At 41.5% G+C, this 23,948-nt stretch overlaps 1 protein-coding gene across 2 annotated transcripts in view; it reads left to right on the top strand.

The window, feature by feature from the left end:
• The window catches only part of Nme7 (NME/NM23 family member 7), a 150,514-nt gene that overhangs the window by 104,179 nt on the left and 22,387 nt on the right, over positions 1-23,948 (top strand). For both annotated transcript variants that reach the window (XM_087906329.1, XM_087906328.1), the window contains one exon: positions 6,398-6,505. In XM_087906329.1, coding sequence (XP_087762455.1) covers positions 6,398-6,505 — 108 coding nt within the window. The remainder of the gene's footprint in view (positions 1-6,397; positions 6,506-23,948) is intronic.

Genomic DNA, 23,948 nt, shown 5'->3' with positions numbered 1-23,948 from the left:
AGTTGGCATTTATTTTTTAAATGGCTACTTTGTTCCAATTCTATAAGAGAAAAAAATGAATTTTTGTAATAGACCTTGAGCAGTGCTTTGATGGAGAAAAATCAGAGACCAAATGATCTAGAAGAGAATGAGAAGATGGAATGAATTGTTTTTTTAACCATGAATTTTGTGTTAACAAGATTATAGTCAGTATTTACAGTTCTACCAGGAAGAGGATAAAGTTGCCTCTAGAATCTAACCCCTGAGGAAAGGTTTTTCTTTGTGGTAGGTAATTTTGAAAAGCCCTCAAAGGCAAGAAGATACCGGGAAAAAAAGAAAGAAAGAAAAAAAAGAAAAGAAAAAGAAAAATCTGTTTCCTGGTGACAGCAACTCTAAGCAAAGTTATCCAAGAAATCTGCTCTGTTTTTTTTTTAAATGGTCTCATTAATGGAATAATTCAACACATTCTGAACACATAATTGTGTCTCTTTCTCTCTCCCTGTGTGTGGGGGGGTGGGGGTGCATGTGTGCGCACGCATGGCACTGGGTGCTAATTCCAGGGGATTGCACATGATAGGCATGTGTTCTACCACTAGGCTTTTCTAGCTACTTCTTTTGCTTTCTTAATTTGGGGCTGGGTTTCATCAAGTTGCCTACACAGGCCTTGAACTCACCCTGTAGCCTCAGGTAGGCTTCAAGATTATGATCTTTGGGAGGAGAAAGGTAGCTCAGAAGTAAAGAGCACACAGGTTGCTCCCTGGAGGACCTGGGCACAATTCCTAACACCCACAAGGTGATTGACAATCATCTGTAACTCTGTAACATCTTCTTCTGGTCTCCACAGCACCAGGCATACACATGGTACATAGACATACATACAGGCAAATGTCTTAGCCACATCTGTCAGGGTCCAGCCTTGAAGGGTTCGTACATTCTAGAGTAGGGGCGTGTGGATTAGAAATGTTAGGCAGAGGAACAGAGATATGAAAGAAATACAGAGACACAGGATAGAACCAGGAGGGCAACTCAGTGAAAACTGAATACACCCACATTTATTCTCCATATGCTTATGTACCCCAGTCCAAAATGGGGGGGGTGAGGCAAAGAGTACTTTAGCATGACAGAAAGGACAAACAGAACAGTTACCTACCTCAATACCCTGAGACATCAAGTGACTATTTCCCAAGTTAAGCATTCTGATGTTTTAGGCAGGACATGCAGCAATAACACCTTAGACCAAGAATCCTGTAGGCAGCCACTCCCTGGGTCAAACCTCCTGTCTGAAACATGAAAGAGCAGGGAATAGCCTTGATCAAGGTGGAGCGGATCCACCTCTGTGGACCATCTTAATATCCAAAACACCAAGTAACACCCTAGGTCAGGATATCTTGCTTGTAACCACTCCTTAAGTCAGACTTCTTACCTATAGCTTTGAAAGGGCAAGGGCAGGCGTAAGCTTTCTGACCTTCAGTCAAAGTGGAGTGGACCCACTTCTATGGGCCCCCACAGGCAAAACATCCATACATAGAGTAAAATAATAATTTTTTTAAAGATTTAAGATTAAGATTATCCTGCCTCAGCCACCCAAGTAGGTAGGTAGAATTTCAAGCTGTATCACCAGTCCCAGCAAAATGTTTCCTTTTTAAAAAAAAATAAATAACCAAGGAAATATGCACAATATTAACTGCAAGGAACAGAGTTTATTCTCCCTACATGAGACTCTTGCCTCAAGGTCTTCTGCCTTGGAGTCATACATAAGAATTGTGAATTCGCTGGAAGTGGTTGGCACAGGTTTGTGATCCCAGTTGCTCAGGAAACTGAGGTAAGGGGATCGCAAGTTTGAGAGCAGGGTAATTTGGCAAGATAGTATCCCAAGATGAATAAAATAAAGTCTGTAGCTAGAGTTCAGTGGTGAAGTGGTTTCTTAGCATGTGTGAATCCGTGGGTTTGATACCCAGCAAGAAATAGAAAAATGGAAGGAAGGGTAGAAGTGATGGGGGGAGGCATGAAAAAAAGAATGTGAGCTAATGCATTTTAGCAAAATGTATTTTTAAAATATAGTAATGTATAAGCCTAGCAAATAAGCCAAAAGATCACTTACTGTAACACTATATTAATAGTGGCCATTCGTAAGTGTGTGTGTGTGTACCAGAAGACACCTTATTTCTTGAGGGCATTCAAATTTGTCTTAATATTTCAATACACTTAAAAACCCAATGCTGTTCTTATTAATTGTCCCCATCTCATGCGGCATTTTGTCAGTGACATTATCCTAAGTTCCAAAGGAGGTCATTTTCAAAGACACAGAATTAGTGTTCAGGGTACTCAATTCCATTCTCAGCCATATGTACCAAGTTTGCAAAATTCTGATAAACAAAATCATCAATGCACATGATAGATAAATTGATCAGAAAAGGTCACTCAGTGGCTAAGTGCTTGTTACCACCCAAGTGTGAGGATCTGAGTTCAGATCCTCAGAACCCATGCAAAGCCAGACATAGCGTGCATCTGTAATCTGTGTTCTGTGGTAAGATGGGAAGAGAGACAGGCAAATCAGCAGAAACTTTTGAGCCATATAGGCTACTGTACATTGTGGCAAACAATGTGACTCCATTTCAAACAAGATATAAGGAAATGGTGGACATCTAAGGTCATCCTTTGACCTCTACACATACGTTCCCCCAAACACACACACATCGTACACATACGTGAAGATTAAAAAAAAAGTCAGTCAAACGGTGATTATATATATATCAAAGGAGTTTTCTTAAGAATTCCTTGAGATAAACACTCCTGGGAAACATAGCAAAAAGGACCTTTGAGCACTGGTAGCTAACTAAGTGGCTGAGTTTTCCTACTCTGTCTCCTATAAAGAGTATACGTTTGGGCATTGCCAATCCTTTGATTTGTCTGTCCACTCATCTGCTTAATTGCTGATACTGATACTCCAGGCACCGTTCATGAACTTTCAATGTGTCGGCTCTGCAAAGCTTATATGGTCCTAGTCACTAAGTTTGTGTGGATTACAAGAGTGAACATATGTGTAAACAAAGGGGATAAAAGTTTGATGATAGCGGTTCAGAAGCCTGTTGGGAGACCACTAAAGTCTAAACATAATGCGAGAATAAGCTGTAGCCACAGGGTTAGGAGGGGGCATGGGACAGAATGCTGTGCCAAAGGGAAAACTCCGTATGATGTGATAGACTGCCATTGGGGCTCAAGGAGGAAACGGGCAGTTGGGGATGACTCCAAAGCTTTTTGTCTAGATTATGCGATTGAACTGTGGTTCTGTTCGTGAAGAGAGGGAAATTAGGAAGAGGAAGTGCTTGGAGAGAAGATAGTGAGATTAGGTTTGGACAGATTGAGTATAAAATTCTGGTGGAATAACCAGGTGATGTTGTTGAGAAAAGGGTTGGGCAGAAGTTAGGGACTAAAGTGTCATCTGACAAGACATGACCAGCACTAAATGTGATGGAACAGAGAGATCCAGAAGATAAGGGGAGAAAAGACTGAATTGTGTGTGGTAAGAGGGTGGAAATCTAGGAGCCTGAGAAGAAGATTGGGTCATGGCACCATGTGGGTGAGTAAAGGGGAACTTGAGGAACATAGGGATGACCCAGCGTGCTAAATCTCAAGGAGGCTCCCAGATGAAGAGAATCTGACAATATAATGACCACGGTGCCCCTTGCCAGAGCAGCGTAGGTGGCATTGCGGGTAAACAGGTTGCCGAGTAAATGAAGGTGAATCTTACTTCTGCAGACGCCGAGCGATGACACAGCTTTTTCAGCCTTGCATCTCTCCTGCAGCGTGAAGACGGAGAGAGCGGCTTACCAGGGGAGCGATTTGGTCTTTGTCCAGACATATTTTACCCACTGGACATACGCGTTCCACTCAGTGGTGTTCATTTACATGCACACAGCCCTAGAGTAATGAAATAAATGTTCTCTTTGTTTTCACTTCCGTGCTAGTTACTGTACTGTTCGGTAACTTGTCTTTACTGCCGTAGACTTAGAAGGCATTCATGAAGATGGAATTTATCTCCCACTGCAGGATTACCTGAGCAGAATTTTTAGTGCCTGTGATGAGATGTGAAATAAGCAAGCACTTGGGAGCTGGGCACCAGGTTGTCGAGAGGCATGGATATGTCAGGAATTTGACGGTTTGAAAGGCCGTTGGCTTTAAGTACAAATAAATACGACTCTTTAAGGAGTCCAGTTTTCTCAGCATATCCCATCATTTATGAACTCAAGTTCCTTCTAAAGGATTATTTATTTATAGTACTAAATGAAATTGTTAGTACGTAGTGTGGCCTTGTTATCTGGAAGTTACTTCTGCTCATTAAGGACGGATTATGTATGCATGATGGTTTTCACCGTAGAGTATAAATAGAAGAAAGAACAAGAATCTGCTAGGATAATTAGGGGAATCTGAACGGAGCTTGTGATGAGGAAAGATTGCTCTTGGCATTTCACTTTCACGGCATATGGTTGTTCGTGTGTGTCCTATGCATCTGTGACATTTCAGTTAGCCAAGACCTCTGTTACTGGTCCAGGTGAAAGCCTAAGCAGTCGGAGTGGAGACTCCTCCCCATGTAGCATGTGTGCCGCTTCTTGTAATAAGTAGGAGTACGCCAGGGATACAAAGACTAGCATGAGAAGTACATACTATGGTCACATAGTCCTTTGTTACTATCTGATGTTACCACCCCTGCATAGCTGTACGGGCACATGGCTGGCAGAGTATGTTTACTTATACTGGTTTCACCACAGTCAGGTGGGTAGTACATTGTGCTACATTGTGGCTGTCATGATGCCATGAGGTGATAGGGAGCTGCAACTCCATTATAACCTAGGGGACCACATTCACTATGTAGGCTCAATGTATGTTGGTTCAGTATGTCCTTATGGTGACATGTGACTATAACTAAGTAATTGAAAATTTTCAGAGCACCCTTAATTTGCTGTGACGGTTACTCAGGATCCATGCACTGTAGGTGTGCCTGGCGCCGTTTTGATTTCTGTATCCGCAGAAGTGGTCATTCGGTAACTTAGCCACACAACTTGTTCTTCTCCTTCTCCCACCATTCCAGCCCCCACCTGACTTCAGCCATGGTTGTACCTTAAGACTGGTGATTAGCAATCCTTTCTTCACACCCGGACACTTCCACTTGCTCTAAGAGCCGATGTGCTGGTAATCCGTTTCCCAGTTCTCTTCTGTCTCGGTACTTACTTGTCTACCGAATTAGCTGAGCTCAGACCCAGGAATCTACTCTCCCCCTTTCTTACCAATTTAAGACTTTTGCCCAAATGTTACTACATCCCCTTATAGTGTGCTTGTATCTGTCTCAGCCTCATTAAATCCAGGGCTGTTTGTGACCATTTTTCTCCCTGAAGATGTTCTAATGTTAAGTAGATTTAAAGTTTTTGAAACTATAAAATCAATACCATGAGACTGGTTCATTTTAAATAAAGTTATTTATTAATCTTGTAAAATTTTCACACTAATCTTATTTTATGTGGCTGTAATAATCCATTGGTAAAAAGAAATGTAATTATGTGTGTCTCCTAACATAATACATAGCAAGGCCACAGACAAGGCCTTGCTATGCATCTTAGACACTGTTCTACTGCTGTGAAGAGACTGCAACCAAGGCGGCTCTCATAGAGAAAGCATTTAACTGGGGACTGGCTTACCGTTTCAGAGGGGTAGTCCTTGGTCATCGTGGCAGGCAGCATGGTGGCAGGGAGCACGGCAACAGGCAGGTGTGGTGTGGGAGAAGTAGCTAAGAACTACAACCTGGTCTATAAGCAGAGAGGGCGCAGGGCCTGGGTCTGGCATGGGCTTTTGAAACCTCAAAGCCCACCCACAGTGACACACTTCCTCCAACATGACCACACCTACTTCTTCTAATCCTTTCAAATAGTTCTATTCCCTGGTGACTAAGCATTCAGATATATGAGCCCATGGGAGCCATTCTTAATTCAGACTACCACACTAGGGCAGAAAAGATGACTCGGCAGGTAAAGGAACCTGCTGCCAAGACTAACAACTTGAGTTCAGTCCCTGAGACCCACATGGTAAGAAAAAACTGACTGATATACAGGTTGCCTTCTCTGTTTCCCTCTCTCTCTCTCTCTCTCTCTCTCTCTCTCTCTCTCACACACACACACACACACCATAAATAGATATAATAATTCAGTACTAATTTTTTATATTTAAAAATTTATTCTGGTAAATATAAAATTTTCAGTGGTCTGAAGTTTCATATATTCATGTTGTTTCCAAGAAAAATTAGCATCCTCAATGTATAACTTGGATTTTATAATATAAAATAATTAAGATTTTCATGTAGCTAATGCTTTTTCTTATTAATACCTTATTACTAACTTTAGCCTATATGTGTATGTGTATTTCATAGGAAATCGCCCGCCATTTACGTCCCGAGACCCTCAGAGCAATCTTTGGTAAAACTAAGATGCAGAATGCTGTTCACTGTACAGATCTACCAGAGGATGGCCTCCTGGAGGTAAGACCCAGCAGTGCGGGACTCCTGCTTACACTTTAGACTCACTAGCAATTTCTGCTGTTCTTGCACAACTCACTCCGCTTAATAGTCTGGGATTACACTGGGTTTTGGCCGTTCAATAACTTTATGCTAATAACTCAATAGATCAAATATACTCAAGCATGCGCTCATGGTCCTAGGTACTCCAGAGGGCGACACAAAAGAATTTCTTTCTTAAAAAAATTAAAGTTTGTTAGTTCTTTGAGTTTTATATGGTGTATTTTGATCACATTGAACCCCATCCTAACTCTTTTCAGACCCATCCTCACCTCTCTGCTCACCCAACTGTATACCCTCTTTTTAAAGACATCACAGCAAAATTAAAAAAAAAAAAAAAGACAGTTCAATTTGTGCTGCCTAAAAGCTCCCAGGTGTGAGGCCATTTGTTGGAACATGATTTAAGTCACACTGGAAAGAAAACCAACTCTTCTTTTCACAAAAGCTATCAGTTGTCAATGTCTCTTTGGCTAGGAGTAGGATGTGTGACCACTTCCTTCAAGTACGAATTTTGTGACTTGATCTTGCACCAGCCACAACTGCTGATATGTGCAGCTGCCGTGTTCTGTGTAGAAAACAGTGTTCCATGGTAGTCATCCACTGCCTCTGACTCTTAAACTCTCTCTTCCCCCTCTGCTGCCCTGATCCCTTAGCCTTGAGAGGAAGAGGGATAATATAAATACCCCATGTAGAGCTGAGCACTATGTTGTCTGTCATTCTCTGCGCATTGACCAATTGTAGGTTTCTCTGTCAGTCACCATGTACTACTGCTAGAAGAAGATTGTAAAGAGTACAGAGATGTTGGTCAATGGGTTCTAGACTCCCAAAACATTAAAGGTGATTGTAATCTTGGTTAGCCTTCCAGAACTTGACCATAAGATACCACAAAGAACATGAGGAAATCAAGTCAGTACTGACATGGAAGTTTCATCTCCACTGACCAGCCTTCCTAGTTCTGAGAGGCGATCTGCACACTGCCAGAGGAGAAGAGTAATCAGCAGTCCTACCCAGATTTGAACCCTGCAAGTTACAATAACTACTGGCTTGACAAGAAAGCCCATTAGGGCAATAGTGGCAGGAACACTATGGGAGTAACCAAGTGCTTTCTGATTGAATTTATGGCCCTCAAGATTGAACTCATACCTAGCACTGTTATTGGGGTCAGAAGAATCCTTTGATACCAAGAGTTCCAAGGCAGCTTGGGGAAAAAATAGAGCAATGAGAACTTGTCTTTTACTACTCTACATATTTAGAAAGCTAATCATCACATGATTAATGCTTTTGATTAGCATAGATTATAGTTTAAAGGGTTTAATAAAAAAAGAGACTATAGCATTGATTAAATATATAGAATATATTTTAAATTAAACTGACTGCTGTTATTAAGTTGGAGTCATAAAAATATTCTAATGAGATTTCAGAAATCCAATATGCAATACTATGGTGACATTTACTGGTACTGTTTATATGCCAAGTTCTACCATGATACTTTATTTAAATGATTTTTTTATTTATTGATTTAGCAACTCTACTGAGCTGATTTTATATTTGGCTTTTCAGAAAAAAATAAAATCAAGACTCATAGAGGTTAAGTAACATCTTCTGATCAAATTAGAAGCAGTGAACTAATTATTTTTAAAAGTGAATAGTGATTTGATTTGACTTTAAGAATGTTATCTTCCTTTTTTTTTTCTTTTTCTTTTTTCCCTCTCTGTCACTCTGACTGTCTTGGAACTCAATTTGTAGACCAGCCTAGCCTCAAAGAACTCATAGAGATCTGCCTGCCTTTGCCTCCCAAGTGCAGGGATGAAATACTTTACCACTACCACCCAGCAAGTATGGAATAAATGTGTGTAATGTGTAAGAATGTAGAAAGTGACAAAGAAGTTCCTCAAAAATGTAAAGATATAAATTCTATATGATTCAACAATTTATCCAAAAGAATTAAAGACCAAACTCACTGCTGACCCTGGTGGTATGTACACACATTTAAATCCCAGTACTTGGGCAAAAGCAGAGACTGGCAGATCTGTGAGTTCAAGGACAGCCCGGGCAACATAGTGAGACTCTCTCTCAAAACAAAAGCAGGGTTCATGCTGCTTCTGACAGCCATATGTTCATAGCAGAATCATTCATAATGCCCAAAATCTGGAAGCAGTTCAAGTGCACCAACAGATGAATGGATAAGTAAATTATGGAATATACATATGAGAGATATCCTCACACGTCTTGCAACATGGGTAAGCCATGATGACATTATGCTAGTGAAATAGGCCAGTAGCAAAAAGTGAAATATTATATGATTACTATTGTGAGATACCTAGAGTTGTCAAATACATAGGGACAGAAAGAAAGTATTACATTTGCCAGGGTCTACAGGTAAAATCAAAAGAAAGTTATAGCTAAGTTGGTAGAAGGGTTATGGGGATGAATGATAATGGTTGCCCAACACATAAGTGTAGTTAAAATTATAGGCTACACCTACAATAGAAAAGCCAAAATAAAGTTATTTTTAGGCAAAAAGCAAAGGAAATTTTTAATTGTTTTCTTTGTTTCTCTTTTATTGAAAATAGATTATTTCATCATATAATTTATCCTGATTACCCACCACTCATCCCATTTCTTCCCTACCTGTCCTCCCATCCATATCCAATCCATCTCTGTCTCTCATTAGAAAAGAACAGACTTCTAAAGTCTAAAAGATAAAAACAAAACATAACAAAATAAAATATAAGATAAAGCCATCACATTAAAGGTGGACAAGGCAAACCCACAGACAAAAAAGAGCCCAAGAGAAGGCACGAGAATCAGAGACCCACATGCTCACACACCTGGGAGTCCCATAAATATACTAAACTGAAGCTGGGCACTCCAGAGGCAAAGGCAGGCAAATCTCTGAGTTCGAGGCCAGCCTGATCTAGAGAGTGAGTTCCAGGATTGTAATAGCCAAGGAGAAACTCTGTCTCAAGAAAACAAGCAAAACAAAAAAGAAGAAGAAAAGAGAGAAAAGAAAACACTAAACTGAAGGTTATGTTATATATGCAGAGGATCTGGTGCTGATCTGTGCTTGCTGCTTCAGTCTCTATGGGAGCTTTTCTCAGTTGATTGAGAGAGCCTTGTTTTCTTGGTGTCCTCCATCTTCTCTGGCTCTTGCATTATTTCCACCTCCTCTTTCCTTGGGTTCCCTTAACTCTGAGAGGAGGGATTTGATGGAGACAGCCCATTTAGAGCTGTGTGTTCCAAGGTGTGTGTGTGTAAGTGTGTGTAATGTCTGGCTGTGGATCTTTGTATTTGTTCCTACCTGCTACAAGAGGAAGCTTCTCTGATGCTGGCTGAGCAAGCCACTGGTCTATGAGTATAGCAAAATATCATTAAAAGTCATCTTTGTAGTTACTTTTTTTTAGACCAGTATTATTTGGCTTTACACTATGTCTCTGAGCCATCTGGTCTCTGGTTCTTGGTCACCCAAGCAGTATTGGGAATGGGTTCCATCTGTGGAGTAGGCCTTAAGTCACATCAGACATTGATTGGTCACTCTTACAAGCTTTGTGTCACTATTACCCTCCCACATTCGCAAGCCAGACAGCATTGTAGATCAGAGGGTTGGGTTTTATGTTTCTCTTTTGATAGCCTGCAGAACACCAAACTAAACTTCCAGTACCAGGACTGGGTTATACCCAACTGAGTAGTTGGCTAAAGAGGTCCCATGAAAACCTCCAAACAAATAGGCTGTTGCCAAGACAATAGATATTCTCCAGAAACTGACAGCAAGGTCCCACTGATGAAGACAACACCCACACAACTTATTGAACATGGAGAGGTTGAGCTTTTGCCTACAAAGAACCTTCACCCAAAAGAATTTTTAAGGAAAAAGAACTTATTTTCTTGACACAGGGTCTCACTAGGTACGCCCAGCTGCTCTAGAACCTGCTATGTAGACCAAACTGATAATTAAACTCACAGGGATCTGCCTGCCTCTGCCTCCCAACTGCTGAGGTTAAAGGCATATATCACTATACCATGGACTAAAACAAGTTTTTTAATTACTATTTTTAAAATTTTTTGTGTCAATTAAAAGATAAAAGCTGAACAGTGGTAGCACACATCCCAGTACTCAGGAGGCAGAAGCCAGCAGATCTCTGAGTTTGGGGCCAACATAGTCTACAGAGCAAATTCCAGATAGTCAGGACTACATGGAAACCCTCTCTTGAAAAGCATAAATAAATAAATGGATAGATAGATGAATGGATGGATGGATAGATAGATAGATAGATAGATAGATAGATAGATAGATAGATAGATAGATAGATAAAGATAAATAATGAATTTAAGTTATTATTGTATAAATGGCCCAAAATGCCTGGTATTCTTATTATTTACTTATTTTATTGATTCTTACTTGTATAATAAAATCCATTAAGCCTTTTAAGATTATTTCCTCCTTTAAAGTCACATATAGAAAACCATTTTTCAGATATTTACTTTTCATTTTCCTCTAATGAAAATGTTAAGCCACATGGAATTTGTTTGACTTTTTCTGTGAGCTCTCACAGTGTTACATATTAAACAGTCCATCCTTATGTTATATATTGTCACCTATTGAATAATTTAATATGCCTAGTCTGGTTTTTACATTAAATATGTGCCAGCAAATTATTATTTTTATTATTATAAGTTATATTTTACAAAAGTCTTCTTATTCCCTTAAATTCTCAGGTAGACTATAGATGTTTGATAAGATGCAAATAGGACCCTAACTGAGAATTTGCTTAGAACTTAATGAGAAGATGTCATGTCTGTATTCCTTTCTCCAGCTCCATATATGAATGCCTCCCTTTTCTGCCCACCATGGGGTCATTTGTATATGTCCTAGGCATAATGAATTCTCATCAGCTTTTAGTTTTATGGCTGTAGAGGATGAGATCTTTGTTATAACTGAAGTCATCAGTTTATTAAAATCTTACCCAAACTTTGCACCCTAATGTAAATTTTAGATGCACTTGAGAAACATAACAGGTTTTATTTTTAATTATCAAAAAAGTAGTGTTTACTGTAAGTTCATCTTTTTTATAACAACAGTCCCTTCTCCTTTTGACACATTAAGGCTTATACATTAGTTTTAAATAGAAACTGTTACTTAGTGAAGCTGAAATACTATTAACCATTTGCTTTCTACCCATTAAAATATTATCGATGTATACCTGTGACTTTTGTTCATATAATTTGAAACAGATTATTACTGATCAAAGTTTAGAAAGATATTTAAATGTAAAAGAATTAAAATATTTCTAACCATAGTATACTGGATATTTCATTGCAAATTAGTACTGTGAAATTTAGAGGGAGGAAGGATTGTAGGAGCCAGAGGGGGCAAAGACATCACAAGAAAACCCACAGAAACAACTAACATTTAGCTCACAGAGTCTGAAATGAAACCCAGGGAGCCTGCCTGGGACTGACTTAGGCCCTCTGAGTATATGTGACAGTTGTTTAGCTTGGTCTACTTGTAGGACTCCTAGCAGGGGGAGCAGAGGCTGTCCCTGACATTTTAAGAACCTATTCCTTATACGGGTTGCATTGCCAAGCCTTAATACAAGGGGAGGTGCTTACGAGAGAGAGAGAGAGAGAGAGAGAGAGAGAGAGAGAGAGAGAGAGAGAGAGAGAGATTACCATGAAATTTAGAGAAGTAATCAAAATCCAGAAGTTAGAGTTCTGTCAGCTTCAGCACCCAGCATATGGCTAATTCATGCTTAACACGGTCTTGAAAACTCACTTTTTTCTCCTGTGCCCACTTCTTCTACAAGTATAATGTAATAGGGAGTGCTGCTGGAGCCGAAAGTATTCTCTTAGTCGGGGCCTAGCTCCGTAGGGTGCTGTCATGAATACAGAGATGTGCTTGCCTTGGTTAGCACTCGTCATGACAAGGCCAGCTTTGTGGTCATAGAAGCATTAGCCATGGTGGATCTATAATATGAGAAGTCCTAGAATGACATCACTGGCAGTGTTCTTGGATACTCTGCTAGCTGCAACGCCGATGCTCTGAAATTTCTGTACTGAAGAAAGCATTAGTGAGAGCGGCCAGCTCGGCGAGGCCCCAGAGAGTGCCGGGCTTTCTTTCATGGGCAGGTTGAGGAGTGATGTCCAGCACAGAGTAGCTGAAATAAGGGGCTCTCGGATTGCTGTGTTTAGCAGCTACGCGGCCACAGTCAATGAAAACCTGAGGAATTTTCCATACAATTTCTCCCCATATTCTGCTTCTTAGGACACTACTAAATCGATTGCCAGCAAGACTCCAGAATTGGAGGCTGGCACAATGGATGTTTGTGGAAGGAGTATTTGTGGTCATTAAATTGGACACAGTGTGCGTCACTAAAGAGAGTGCCCTTGTTGTTTTGTTTGTGACACTGTTCATCTGGGGTCAGAGATCCGTGTGTGTGTGTGTGTGTGTGTGTGTGTGTGTGTGTGTGTCCAGAGTGCTGTCCTTCCCTGTGCTGTAAAAGGACCACTAGGAGTCAAGTAACCTCCAGGCACACTGCTTGTCTCCCTGAACCCAGGTTTCCTCATTCTATGAACTGAAGGTAAATGGCGGTACTTGCCTTGTCAAATGGCACAGTGTCTGAAGGGAACCGTTGCTCCTGGTTTTGCAGCCCAGGGTCTGTTGGTGCATACACACTTCCTCCACTGGATTTTATTTTATTTATTTATTTATTTTTTAGACAAGATCTTACTGAGTAGCTCTGGCTGGGCTCAGATTCACAGATAATTGCCTGCCTCTGTCTTCCAGGTGCTGGGATTAAAGGTGTGCACCACCACACTGAGATAGATGGTCCTACTTGTAAAAGTACTTCAGTAGATTATGTTTGAAAGGAAAGGGGCAACAATTTGCTTAATGTTTCATCCACTGAATGAAAAGCTGGTAGTATTTCTCCTTTTATCTTAATGAGAACTCTGTAACAATGAGCTCTGGTCCTGATTGTGTGAGACCCACCAAGGCGGTTTTTAAGATGCTAATACCAAGATTCACTTCTTGAGAGCCTACTTCAAACTTTCTGGCAAGATGGCTTAGCTTGCCACCAAGCCTGGTGACCTGGCTTTGGCAGGTTGTTCTCTGACCTCCACACACAAATTGTGTTATACACAAATAATATAGCTTTTAAAATGAAGAAAATACAGTTTTTGAGAAAAGTCAAGTACAGTCACCACAGAAAGTTTCTTAGACGCATTGCTTTGTGGACTGCGGAGCTGTCTTAGGGGTGAAGGCACCCATACAAAGCAGGAAGACCTGAGTCTGAGTCCTTAGTATCCACATGAAAACCGTGTGTGGCCACATGTGCCTGTTACCTCAGTGCTGGACAGAAGAGAGGTTGGGTTGTGTCCAGCCTGCATAAAAAGCAGCAAATTCCATGTTCTGTGAGAAAGCTTGTCTTAAAGGGACAGAGGGAGAGAGTGACAGGGGAAGATACCCAACAATCTCCTGGGACCTCCATATGTGTGCACAGGCACACACAACTGCACATACATGTATATATACATTTATACCTCTCCCCCTCCCACACACACACACTGCATTGAGAACATCAGTAAACAGATTGCAAGAGTCTTGCTCCCTCTAATAGTAATATGTTAATTGTCCAATATTATAGTAAAACATGCACCTTCCCTCTGTTCTTCGTTTCCAAATGCCCTGTAATGTGGTTATATTACCCTTTGATTGCCAACTGGAATTTAAGAGGCATTTAAATATTGTATCATAAACAGTTGGTGAAAGCAAGTCTGAATTTAGTCGAGTCATTGTGAATACATTCTTGTTCCAGTGACTCAAGAACCAGCTAGAAATAAATGTAAGTGGAGGTGGCTGTTGTGATTGGCCCGGGTTTACTGGCTGTGGCTAGCACAGGCCTCTCCATAGCCTGACACCGTGATTTATCCTTAGCTTTAGTTTCTGTCCTGGAGGAAACAGAGTTGTGATTCTTACATGTATACTGTCAAAGAGGGAACACGATGTACAAAGGCAAGAGCAAACAGCTTTCTCCTAGGATCTAAAAATAGTCTAGCAAGGCTGGTGCTTTGGCCCGGAAGTGGGAAGTGACAAGCCACAAGTCAGAAGAGTCACTGGGGTCATTGTAAAGTCACGTGACGATCTCCAAACTTCATCCCCAGCCATTCGTGGTCCAGATGACGTTTCTGTGAAGGGTAACACAGTCGTGTCAGTGCTGGATAGAGCATTCTGGATAGTAAGAAGAGCTGGTCATGGGATTGCTAGAAAAAGAACAGGTGTGTGTGTGTGTGTGTGTGTGTGTGTGTGCGTGCGTGTGTGTGTGTGTGTGTAGGGGATGATTTTTCCTAACAATGACTATGAAGGTAATTCAGGAAAAGTTTTGGTAGCGGGAATGAAAGTGGCCATTAGCGTGTCCAGGAGCAGTGATTTTCCAAAGACAGTTAAGAAGGCCGAAATGACGGCACAAGGAACAAGCTGAGGTAATCCCTTCCCTGAGTGCAGAGAGTGGTTCAGGGCTTACCATCTCTGTCTGTGGTGTTGAAATCACTAGTGTTTCTCTCACTTAGCATAGGTTAGAGTTTCAATTTTAGTAATAAAATTCTAGTAAGTGCCGGGATAACTTCCCCTGAATAATCATAATGCCTTCTTTCTCCATGAAGTTTCTATAAACATTGATTCTGTAATATTGAAGCATTTTTTTCGCAATGCCTAATGCCATAAAGAGAATTGAAGGTCCATAAGTCTCTCAGGTTCTCAGTACATTCATGGTGCTAACTTGTTTTAAATTAGTTCTCCCATTGTGAGTGGGACCAAGATGAACGACTTAAAGATGATGGTTAATGTGATTGATTGCTCTGTATATAGATATACAGACACTTCTAATGTCAATGGAGACAGTAGAAAATACTGTTGAAAACAAATTTCATTAGTAACTATGGAAAACCCATAAAAAGTATAGCAAACCATAGGACCTTAGTCTTTTTTTAAAAGACCTTACAGGTTGGTTCAAACAGTTCCTGTGCCTGTTGTGAGGCAGGGCTTCTCAAAGCACGCAGGAGTGTGGAGTCTCCTGGCAGACTTCTTAAACAGGTTAGCACGTTCCTCTTCCATCTCTGATTGGCTAAATCTGGCCAAGCCTGAGGGTTTGCATTTCTAACAAGTTCTCCTTTGGCATTGTTGCTGATGGATCAGGACACCACACTTGGGACAGCCACTACCCTAAGACAGAGAAACCACACACTCTCACTGTTACATTCTCTTGGTTAAATCCTCAAGTTTGGGACTTCTCAGACATGGACATTTCAAAAAACCAGGCCAGCGAAGACACTGGGAAAAATCACTTCCCATCAGCATCAGCCTCATATTTTTAAATAATGTTTTGTATCCAACAGCATGAACTATCCTTTGAGATGTCTGAATTCAGCCTTACCCAACACTCACTGGCTGGCAGCGATTTCAGACAGCACAGTGTGGCACTCGTCTGCGGCAGGGGCATCAAGAAAAGCAGCCCGATCTTGTGTTGATAGTTGAAAAGCAGCCATGAAAACCACTAGATGTTTTCTATGTTTGGTGGCCACTTGGCTCAGGAGCAGCACGTCTGTGAAGAAATCTTCCCTTCTTCCCCGGTGGCAGTGCCACCAAGCCTGGCACAGCACACCTTTAAATGCCCTGGTTTTCCCATTTCCATTTCCACTAGGACAGTGCTGAAAAGCTGTCCTAGATGACCGCCATTAGTGGAGTGGCAGTCAGCAGCGGGAGGTGTCCACATAACTGGAATCTGTGCGCTCTTGGCTTTCTTCAGAGCTGATGTGGACGACATATATCATGTTTCATAGCTCAAAAAGGAATGTAAACTGTTTAAGATTCCTCAAGTCACAAGAATATTGGATTTTATGCACGCTAAAGAAAACTGTACAAATTAAAATACAGTACACAACTAAAATCCTTTCTGATTTTGTGGAGAGGTCACAGCACAAGTGTGAACCCTAAAAACTATAGTCAGCTATGACCAATTGACAAGTAAAGGTTAAATAGCATAGTTTTCTATTTCAGAAGCCAAACTTTTAAAATATAACATTGAGTCCTTCGGTATAATATCTAGAATTTAAAAATAACTTTTCTTAATTTTAAGTTAATGAATTTCATTCCCTTGTTGGTAAGAATGTTTGTCCGTGTCACTGGATGCTGTGTTATTCCAACTTTTATGGAGGCGAGAGCAGGATCAGTATAGCAGGGAAAGCGTGCTAGCAGAGTTGAGTTGCAGCATGAGTGTAATCAGTGTGGAGAGAGTGCATATGGAAGGGCTGCAGAGAGCTTAGTGGGCAGCGGTGTAGCTGTGGCTGGAGGAACCAGGGAATTCACAATGGGGCCAGCGCTGCAGACGGCCTTGAAGAATAAAGCTGGTTTTATAATGTTCTAGAAGAAGAATGTGGCAAGCTGATGTCAGGAGACGCTGGGGCTGTTAAATCTGGTTGAAATAGAGGGTTGTTTTCATAAGTTATGGGAGACAAATATGGAAATATAAAGTACAGAGAAGTTATAGGGCCTTTAGAAGTTTTCTGGTGACAATAAAAAAGCTAAGCTATGGGTAATAAAAGTAATAAATGCTGTTTGCCAAGCAGTATATCCCGCCTTTTTTAAATGGTTTGCTTGGATCTCCTGAAAGTTCCATTATCTCCAGTCTGTACAGGAGAGTGCAGGGTCAGATGACACCTCTGGACTCACACTGTAAATAAATGGCAGAGACTGAATTCAAACCCACGTCAGCCTCAAGTTCCAAACCTAATACCTTTCTCACCAAAAAACTAGGACCAAGATGGCTAAAAAGTTGGAATTGAGCCAGTTCTTGATTCCAAGACCACTACTAGACAGATGAACTCTTCCTTGGTGGTTTGCTGGAGCCCACGCTGAGTGAGCATAAGATTTTTCCATGCATAACAAACAGTAGCTTCTTTGGCTGTAGCAAACAGGATCCATCGAAGGTTTCTGCACTGAGTCCCCTTAACCAAAGACGCACGTTTAAGGTGAGTAGTAATGGAAAGATAAGCTCTGCTCTTCCAGCAAGAAGTCTAAAGGACACAGAAGCTCAGATGTTTCGGTCTATCCTACTGTGAGCAGCAGTCCATGTCTGCACAAATACAGTTCCTGACTACAGTGTCCGTCTCCCACAACCTGTACTCTGCGAGAACATTGGCTTGTATTTTATGTTAATTATTCAGTCCCTAGTGGCTAGGCATGCAATACGCTGTTCTCAAAAATTCAGTAATACTAAAAGTAATGACAATACATTAAGGACTAACTCTGTGGCTAAATATTTTAAATACACTGAGGGCATATTGAATCAAATTCCAGATCTGCCACTTACTTGATATTTAAGAAAGTTATGTAAACCGGGCGGTGGCAGCGCACACCTTTAATCCCAGCACTCAGGAGGCAGAGGCAGGCAGTTCTCTGTGAGTTCAAGGTTAGCCTTAGCTTGTCCTAGTTTCAGGACAGGCTCCAAAGCTACAGAGAAAGTCTGTCTCAAAAAAACAAAACAAACAAAAAAAGGTTGTGTAAACTGTTGTTCCTCAATCCTTCATTTTAAGACTAGGATAATGATGATGATGATGATGATGATGATGATGATGATGATGATACTTATCTCAGCGGATCAAGGCAAGGCACAAATTAGTTTGTGTTAAACATATAATAGGTTAAATTGGAGACTGGAAAGATGGTTGTGCAGCCAAGAGACCCAACTGCTTCTGCAGAAGACCCAAGTTTGACTCCCATATCACAACTGTCTAACTCCAGCTCCAGGGACACCTCTGTCCTCACTGTCCAATACCCAGTACACACACATCCTTAAAGTAAAAACAAGATCTTTTCAAAATGTATTTTAAAAGAATAGTTTCAACTTTATGTAGATTATCTTGTATTGTCAAAAGTTTTGCCACTCTTAACTTTGACCATTGAAAAATAAATGTATTAGGATCAAAAGAAAAGGCTATAATATATTTTTAAGAAAAGCTCCATTGTTTCAATTTAAATATCCTAAATACATCACAAAGGAACCTACATTACACTTCACCAATAAAAAAAATAAAATATGCCAGTTTATAAAGTCTCATTAAAAGTGCTACTTAAAATTGTTTGATAGTCCCCTTCCTCATTGCAAAATACATGAAAGATTAAAGTAGAGATGGGTAAGAGGGAGACCTAATATAAAAGACCTGGGCCACAGAAGGGGTGATATGTGTGCAGAGAGAGAGTAGAATTCACTCTGTTGCTGGACTCCGTGCGTCTGATGCTGCCGTGTCAAGTCATGGGGTGCAGTTGGCAGCTGAGTTGTGACAAGGAACTTCTGAAAGTGGATGGAGAAGAAGATGCTTGAAAGGGCAGGGCTGAGGGTGGCTGCCCTTGAACACTTCTCCAGCCCCTCTGCCCCAAGTTTATGGCCTCATCTTGGAGAACCCGCCTTATTTCTGTTTCCCTTCTCTCTAAATATACCCAAGGCGTCTGTCCCGTGGTAAGGTTTACCCCAGCATAGAGAGGGGTGGGCATTGGGACCAAGAGCCTTTGCAGAATCCTAGTCTGTGACTTCCCTGGGGGTAGATGTGTGGCTCCTGTGTCCTTTGGGTGCTCAATTGTTCTTCACCCCTCTATACCTCTCTTGCTACATCTGTCCCCTGGAGCATCAATACATGAGCTGGTTCATCCACCTGCATCTGAGTCCTTTACCAAAGCTTGAGTAGGGTGGTTCTGATATAGCCATCTGCACATGCTCAGATGTTCCCTCCTTCTCAGCCTCTACCCAGGAAGAAAGAGCAATGGTTGTAACTTTCATGGCATGCCTGATAGGTGTCAGGCTTCTTAGCTTCTTTCTACAAATTACATCCCAGCTGAGGTAAGACTCCAAGTGTAATTTCACTGTAAGAAACAACTCTGTTTTCACCAGATAGAAAACACACAGAAGTCTGATTTGAAACACTCTCCTTTTAAAAAGAAATGAGGAAGAGGACTTCAGTGCGTGTGCATGTGTGTGTGCACTTGTGTGTTCATTTGTGTGTGTGTATGTGCACTTGTGTGTTCATTTGTGTGTGTATGTGCACTTGTGTGTTCATTTGTGTGTGTATGTGCACTTGTGTGTTCATTTGTGTGTGTTATGTATGTGTTGCATTTGGTGATTGAAACACAAACTCTGCTTGCTCTGCTCCTTTCGTTTTCCTTCCTTCCTTCCTTCCTTCCTTCCTTTTTTCCTTCCTTCCTTCCTTCCTTCCTTCCTTCCTTCCTTCCTTCCTTCCTTCCTTCCTTCCTTTGCATTTTATTTTCTGTGTATGGGTGTTTTTTCTGTGAACCACTTTCATGCCTAATCCCTACAGATGCCAGAAGAGGGCACTGAATCCCTGGAACTGGGATTAATAGATGGTTGTGAGCTGCCATGTGGGTGCTGGGAATTGATCCCAGGTCCTCTGTAAAAGCAACCAGTGCTCCTAGTCATTGAACAATCTCTCCAGCCCCTCTCTTCTCGCCGTATAAACTCTGTTGCCCGTCACTTGGCAGCAAGTGAATGAAACTCTTGGATCATTCACTTTTGCAGCTGAGGTTTGAAAAGTACAAACTAGCTGAGCTGACAGGAAGGGCATGAGAATGCATGTTCTTTCTGTCTAGACAAGCGAGCATCCTTTACCTGCTGTGCCCTATAGCTGTTCCATTCCTACCAAATAATGCTTCTCTTTATTTTTGTAAGTTCTTTTTATTTATTTTAGATTGTGGGTGAGCATGTGCAGGAGTACATGCAAGCCATGTGTGCAGCTACCCACAGAGGTCAGAGGTACTGGGTCTCCTGGAACCACCTGACATTGGTGCTGGGAATCAAAGTTGAATCCTGGAAGAGCAGTATGCACTCAGGACTCAGGACTGCTGAGCCATCTCTCCAGCCCAACTTGTTTTTATTTTTACCTTGATGCCTTCAGTAATTTTGATATTTCAACTTAAATGAGTATGAAATTTTCTTGAGATTTTCTAATGATAGATTAGAAGATGAACAAAGGTCCTTGAAATCCAGGGTAATGCAGCAGCCATTTCTCCATCAGCTGTGGCTGTCATCAAGATGTAGCTCTTCCTTCTGACAACAGGGGTCCAGAGACGCTAGTTCGCCTTCTGACTCTTAAATTTGTCCTCCTCATAGAACATGAAAGTATTTGACACAGGCTTAAAACAAGTAATCTGTACCAAATCATAAACTGGAAAGAGATTAGAAGACTGATTCATTTTAGATCTATATAAGTGAGAAACATTATGCCATGCAAATATATCCTCTGAGGAAGTGTATAACTAAACATTAACCTCTCAGAGTTAAATATTATTTAAAATCAGCAAATAGATATGCTCTCTCTGATTAAATTTCTGAAAAGCCAGAAGACGAAGAACCATAGCATTGTCAGGGTCTATTGTGGTCAAAAGACTAACCGACAAGGGGGTAGCAGATGTGGCACAGGTGCAGGTTTGTGGATGACTTTAATCAGGTCGACGTACCTGGGCCTCTTAGCCCAACACATCTGATGCCTCATCCATGCTGCTCAGCAGCACGGCTGTCCGTCTCGTCATCTAGCTAGGTCTGAAAACCCGAGGAGGAAGGTGAAACTATCTACTCACTGGCCCTTGCTCTCTGCTCTTTGACCCCGACTCCTTGTCTTAGATCTGCACACTGTTCATTTCTTAGCCAGTGGCTAAGTAAGCATTTCTGGGGGTAATAAGTAACTCTCCGTAACTGATGAAAGGTTTTCAGCAAGAACTTAGAAAGGAGCTTAAAACACTGATGGCCTAATCAAATCCACCCTCGTTGTCATTCCTAAGCATTGCCGGCGCTCCTCTTTTGTCTGTTAGGCTATTGGGATTCTATTCTGATTACAAAAGGTAGGAAGAGGATAGCAGAGGGAAAGTATTAGACTCAGGATTTTCAAGGACAAGTAGACTCAGCAGGTTTTCCAGGTTGTTCCAAGCTTTTAAAGAACTTGAAAGATGTTACTTCAAATGCCAGGTGCCTGCCCTATAATGGTGATATTAGTACCATGTGAGCAACTTTCTGTAAAATAATCAGGAAGGAAATTTCCTGCTCTTGCTTAAGCTGTGCATGCATTCGGCCACCCGGGGGCCTACCAGACAAAATCTTGACATCAGCTTTTCTATGGCAAAGTCACCTTCTGTCTTTGATTTAAGAATAATTTAATTAGCCAGGCAGAGGTAGGCAGATCTCTGAGTTCGAGGTCAGCCTGGTCTACAGAGCAAGCTCCAGGGCAGCCAGGACTACACAGAGAAACCCTGTCTCAAAACGCAAAAAATAATGAACAAACAAAAAGAATAATTCAATTTAAGAAAATAATATCTGTTTTGAAATCTACTGGGATAGAGTAACTGTTTGATATAGTGGATAACTACTTGATAAAGTTAGTAACTTACTAAGGTCTTGGAACTACTTTTATTTCTGGTTATTTTAGGGGAATGGATAGTTTGCTTGCATGTACATAACTGCATGGTGTGTGTGCATGGAACCCGTGGAGGCCAGAGAGAGTGCCAGGTCCTTGGAACTGGAGATGTAGACTGCCAGGTGGATGCTGGGAACTGAACCAGGGTCATCTGAAAGTGCAGTGAGTGCTCTTAGCCACAGAGGTATCTCTCCTCCCTTTGTGACTAAGCTCACCCTGCTATAGAATTTATTTGTATTCTGCCATGCCATCTGATTATTGATTTGGTAAATTTTTTTGCTTTTACCTTTCTTTAACCACTTCATTTATCATTTTAAATCTTGTGTATGTATGTGTGTTTGTGTGTGGGTGGGTGTGACTAGAGGTGTCCATAGAAGCCAGAGATGTGGGATCCCCTAGGCTAGAGTTACAGGTGGTGTGAGCTGCCTGAGTGGATGCTGGGAACCGAGCTTGGGTCTTCTGCAGAAGCAGCAAGTACCTTAACCAAGGATCTATCTCTCCAGCTCTAAGTTTGTGTTTTTATCTGTTTGGTGTCAATGTACAATAGCTCGTAAGGAGTCCTTGCCTTGTGCCCAGGATTGTTCTAAGTACTTTATCCACAATAAATAATCCAGTGCAAGGCCCCAGTGAAGTACACATGATAACCCCATTTACAACTGAGTTACTGAAACACAGACTGAAGCCACCTTCCCAAAGCCATCACCTGGCACATGACGCAATGCAGACTTGACCCCAGGCAGTGTGGTCCAGAGTCCACGCTCTCAAACCTCACTGCTGTCCTGTGCAGAGTAGAAAAGCTACCATGAGGGAAGATGTTGCGGAGTATCTGTATTGATATTCCAGGTCCGTGTCCTTCTCAGCTAGTTGCTAGGTACCATTATTCTCTCTTGAAGTTTTAAAAAGTTATATAATTCTATGTTTTTTGTTTTCAAGTTCATGTTAACACAGCATAGAGCCTGTGATTTTCTGGTTCTTCAGTGTTTGGCCTGTCATTTTATATATCAGACACAGTGTACTCTGTCCATGAATCTTCCCATCACTATAGTGATCTGGGCAGAAGCTGTATATGGAATCTCAGTGGGTACTTTAAAGATTGGGCTGAAGAGATGGCTCGGCCATTAAGAGCACTTCCAGAGGACCCGGGTTCAATTCCCAGAGCCCACGTGGCAGCTCACAACTGTAACTCCAGTTCCAAGGGATCCGACACCCTCACACAAACATACATGCAAGCAAAACAGCAATACACATAAAGTAAAAAAAAAAAAAATTTAAAAAAGAATGTTCTTTCAGCGAAGCTTCTGACGTTTCTTACTCTGCCTCAACTCCACCATTTCCTGCGCTGCGGTCACTGCCTCAGGACGACAGTAAGTGAATCTAGCACAGGGGCGGAGCGTGGTGAAGGCAGATGTGTGGACTAGCCCTCTACTGGACTCCATCCAGCCACCCCGTGAACACCCAGTACACATTATGCCCATAGAGTGTTATGTAAGGAGTGGTGTGCCAGTGATAAACACGGGCCCCATTAGCATCTTCCCTAGAACTGCAAATTGCTTAATCTGCTGAGTAAATGAATCACTACTACAGGTCTAAAGCCATCGAGTAATTTCTTTACTCAGAATGTCAGTGTGCAAAGCTCTCTGTGCAAAGTCCTCCCCTTTGCTTGTTGTCCATTAACTCTGTGGTTACTGTACAATCACTATCTGCGAGCTAAGGTCTGCTGCTGACTGCTCACATGGCAAGGGTTATGAAACAGCACACACGGTGCACATGATGGAGCTTTCCTCAGTGTCCCGCGATGGATGATTTCTGAGGCTTGCCTTCAGATTGTTTCAGTACAGAATTCGTTCTGTTACAGAAACAACACCAACATTGGTTGCTCAGCATACAGTAGCTAAATGAAATGACCTGGTGGTGTGTGCTGCCATCTGAACAGCCTTTG

The sequence above is a fragment of the Myodes glareolus genome, chromosome 5 (genome assembly GCF_982192425.1).
Source record: "Myodes glareolus chromosome 5, mMyoGla1.1, whole genome shotgun sequence".
NCBI classification, from domain to species: domain Eukaryota; kingdom Metazoa; phylum Chordata; class Mammalia; order Rodentia; family Cricetidae; genus Myodes; species Myodes glareolus.
This window is presented reverse-complemented; position numbering and strand designations above follow the sequence as displayed.